General features: G+C 29.9%; 1 protein-coding gene across 1 annotated transcript; it reads right to left on the bottom strand.

Moving 5' to 3' along the window:
• Window positions 1–396: 396 nt before the first annotated feature.
• Window positions 397–2,231, bottom strand: LOC110644928 (rubber elongation factor protein). Its single transcript, NM_001405322.1, is given in 3 exon segments — window positions 397–941; window positions 1,399–1,614; window positions 1,913–2,231. Coding segments are annotated over 3 exon segments (417 nt in total). The 5' UTR covers window positions 1,943–2,231; the 3' UTR covers window positions 397–770.
• Window positions 2,232–3,378: the final 1,147 nt, after the last annotated feature.

The following is a 3,378-nucleotide window of genomic DNA, read 5'->3' on the forward strand; positions in this document are numbered from 1 at the left end:
TGGAAATATCTAACAATGTCCTTAAATGTTGTTTATAAAGGCAACGAAACTCATATGGGAAAATGAATAGCATGAACAACATTGTTAAGCATTAAAGAGATCATTTCTGTTTTTGTTTAAATCCAAACTCAGTTAAAATTTCACACTTGAATACTTTCCACCCTGCATAATTAGTAACCAATCAACTACTCATTTAGGTCTTTCAATCTCAATTTTCCCTACTCACATATGCTAGAAAGACAAAATTTGAACATAAAATTGTTAATATTTCAATATTACTTCTCTCCACATCATTTTAGATCTCTCTTTTGCTCCATCACTAATTTATCAAATTTCCAAACAAAAATATTTGATTCTCTATTTGAAAATTTTTCATATAGTCACATTTGATTTTTTACATCGCATAACACACTTGTTACACTCTTTCATTTCATCCATCCATCCGAATTTTGAATAGATTCAAACAGAACACAAAACAAAAGAAAAGAAAGACAAGTATTTTTTACATTATTTTAATCCATTGTTCTTAATAAAACCTCCTCCAACTCAATCACGAAATTTATGTATCATTACATATTGGCCAATAATTCAATTGGCCCTTTATTCTCATTATGAATATTCAAAACACATAATAAAACACAGTTTAATATTCAAACGAAAACATAGTCTCAACACTCAGGATGAGAACATAAAAAAAGCTCACAATAGATATATATTCTTGAGCATATCATTATCTTGCTTAGTTGGAAGCAATTGGTGCAAATTGGGGCTCAATTCTCTCCATAAAACACCTTAGCAAGTATCTTGGTCTGCCCAGGCAAAGAAGAAGCCAGAGAACGAGCAGCTTCTGGGGCAGCTCGAATTGCTGAAACAACTTGGATAGATGCGTCCTTGACAATTGGGGGAAGAGAGCGATCTATAATAGTGACAGATGCATCAACCTACAACCATGTGAAAGAACTTTCAATTTTCATTCAACATCCCCGCTGCTTATTCAAAGAAAGACAAGAGTATAAATAAATTCAATCACAATAATTTGCTATTAAGGCCCCTATCATCAACCGTATAATATTAATCATGACAACATTAAGATTGTTTGGAATTTGATTTTTTAATGCACTAGGAGTATCCATAATCTCTTTAAATCGGTGTATAATTGCAACTAAACTCAAATGGGAAAATGAAGCAACATTTTTCTTTATTAGCATAGCTTGAAAAACATTATTAAGTATTGAAAAAATTATTTCTATTTTTGTTTAAATCCAAACTAGCCCAAATATTTTCCAACCCACAGAATTAGTAACAACAGAAACCAATCAATTACTCACTTAGGTCCTTGAATCTCAACCTCCCCTCACATTTAAACACAAAAGTTGAACATAGAAGAAAAAGACTCACCGTGCTGTCTACAAACTTGAGAGCTCCATTGGGAATATAACTGAACCTATTATAGAGAGGTACAGCCACGTTCTTCACCGGACCCTCAATGATATCGACACCAGGCTGCAGTGGACCAGATTTGTCTTTGGCAAAAAGATAGACGTTTGAGAAGGTAGTCACAGCATAAGTTGCCGCGTCTTGCACAAAACCCAAATATTTTAACCCCTCCCCCTGCTGTTAATTTGGATATTCAAAAAATAAGCAAATATTTAATTATCTCACAAAACAACCCCATAAAATAGAAGATAACGAGGAACTTGGTTTGCATCTAAGAACAACTGCATGAAACAAGTCTTTATTCTCATGTATAGCATCATAGATTTTTATATCTTCCATTGTAATTTCTGCACGAGTCTTTGATTACTTTTCTAAGCAACCAAACACCTCTAGAAACCGTTCAAATAATATATTCAAACCCATATAATAAGAAAATTGAGCGATTGAGATATATAAATTTTGAGAGAGCACGTACCCCTTGTTGGTTGTCTTCGTCTTCAGCCATAATCGAAGATTTCCTTTTGCAAAAATGGAAGATCAAAATTCAAAACGCAGTCGCTTAAGTTTCAAAAAAGAAACCCGCCTTTCTGAAAACGCTGATGGAGGCTATCAACCGATTATGGTTTGATGCTAAAACCAAACCTCTCTACTTATAGATGGAAATTCGTGGGAATGGCAGGCCAGCTGTTAAGAAAAGGAGCGTGTAAACGTGTTGCTGTTGTATTGGTTCTATCGTGATTCGCGCATGACCCTCATGGGGTAAGTAAAGCACATGGAGTATCGCAAAGCAAACGGATCATCCCAGTTCCAGAAGTCGATTTAGAATGGGGATTTTCATGATTTTCTTAATAAATTATAAAGGCATAAGTTAGTCTTTGTTTTTAAAAAATTAAATTCAAAATCACGTGCGACTTAAAAATTAAAATCTTAATTATTTTCTTTACTTTTAAAAATTTTTAAATTATATCTATAAATTTAAATCAGTAATATTAAAATTATTTTTAAGATTATAAAATATTATATTTGAGACTCAATTAAATTTAATTTAATTAAAAAAAATAAAGATTTAACAATCTGTTCCTTTTTAAAATTTTTTGAAATAAAAAAATATATAAATTAAATTAAATTAAATGTATCTTTTTTATTATTTATTTTCTTTACCATTAAATTACATTCAGCATAATTATTAGCAAATCAATAATATTTAAATGGCTTCCAAAATTACAAGATCTCAATTTAAATTTTCATTAAAATAAAAAAAATGAAGGGATCAAATTAACTTTATTTGAGTTTGGTTCAAGATCAATTTTAATTTTTCTAAAAAAATTAATTTAATATTTTTATTTTAATTTAATCTAATACAATATAATTTTAATTTATATTAATTCTTAACCAAATTAGGGCTAAATTCCTTCATATCTCATATTAAGCGGTGAAAGTACCTGTGAATGAATTATATAGAATTAAAAATTTCATTAAAATTATCCTTTTTTTATAATTATCTAATCCTGTTTCTAATATGTGTGTATATTCTTTACCTTTGATAAAAAAAAAAAAAATTAATCACTTAAGTGAAAATAAAGAAAAAATGAGAGTCCATGATGTGATCCTGATTGAAGTTTGCGAGTGGTGGGCATAGACACGAGTTAGTACTTTAGGATTCCACATCAGATTGTAAAAATGTGTGAGAATTATATAAGATCAAAGACTCTATTAAAATTACTATCTTTAAGACTCATACATACGTTCTTTACTTTTAAAGAAAAAAAAAAAAAAAAAAAAACCCTGCAAAAATATTGCCCCTGGTTTTTCCATTACCGGCTACTGCTTGCGGGCCTTGCGGCCTCAACAGCCAGGATGGCTAAAACACAATTTTATTATTTTATGTATTTTTTATACATTTCACAATAAAAAAATAAAAATTAAAGTTTTATAATTTAA

Source organism: Hevea brasiliensis, unplaced genomic scaffold (genome assembly GCF_030052815.1).
Source record: "Hevea brasiliensis isolate MT/VB/25A 57/8 unplaced genomic scaffold, ASM3005281v1 Scaf7, whole genome shotgun sequence".
NCBI classification, from domain to species: domain Eukaryota; kingdom Viridiplantae; phylum Streptophyta; class Magnoliopsida; order Malpighiales; family Euphorbiaceae; genus Hevea; species Hevea brasiliensis.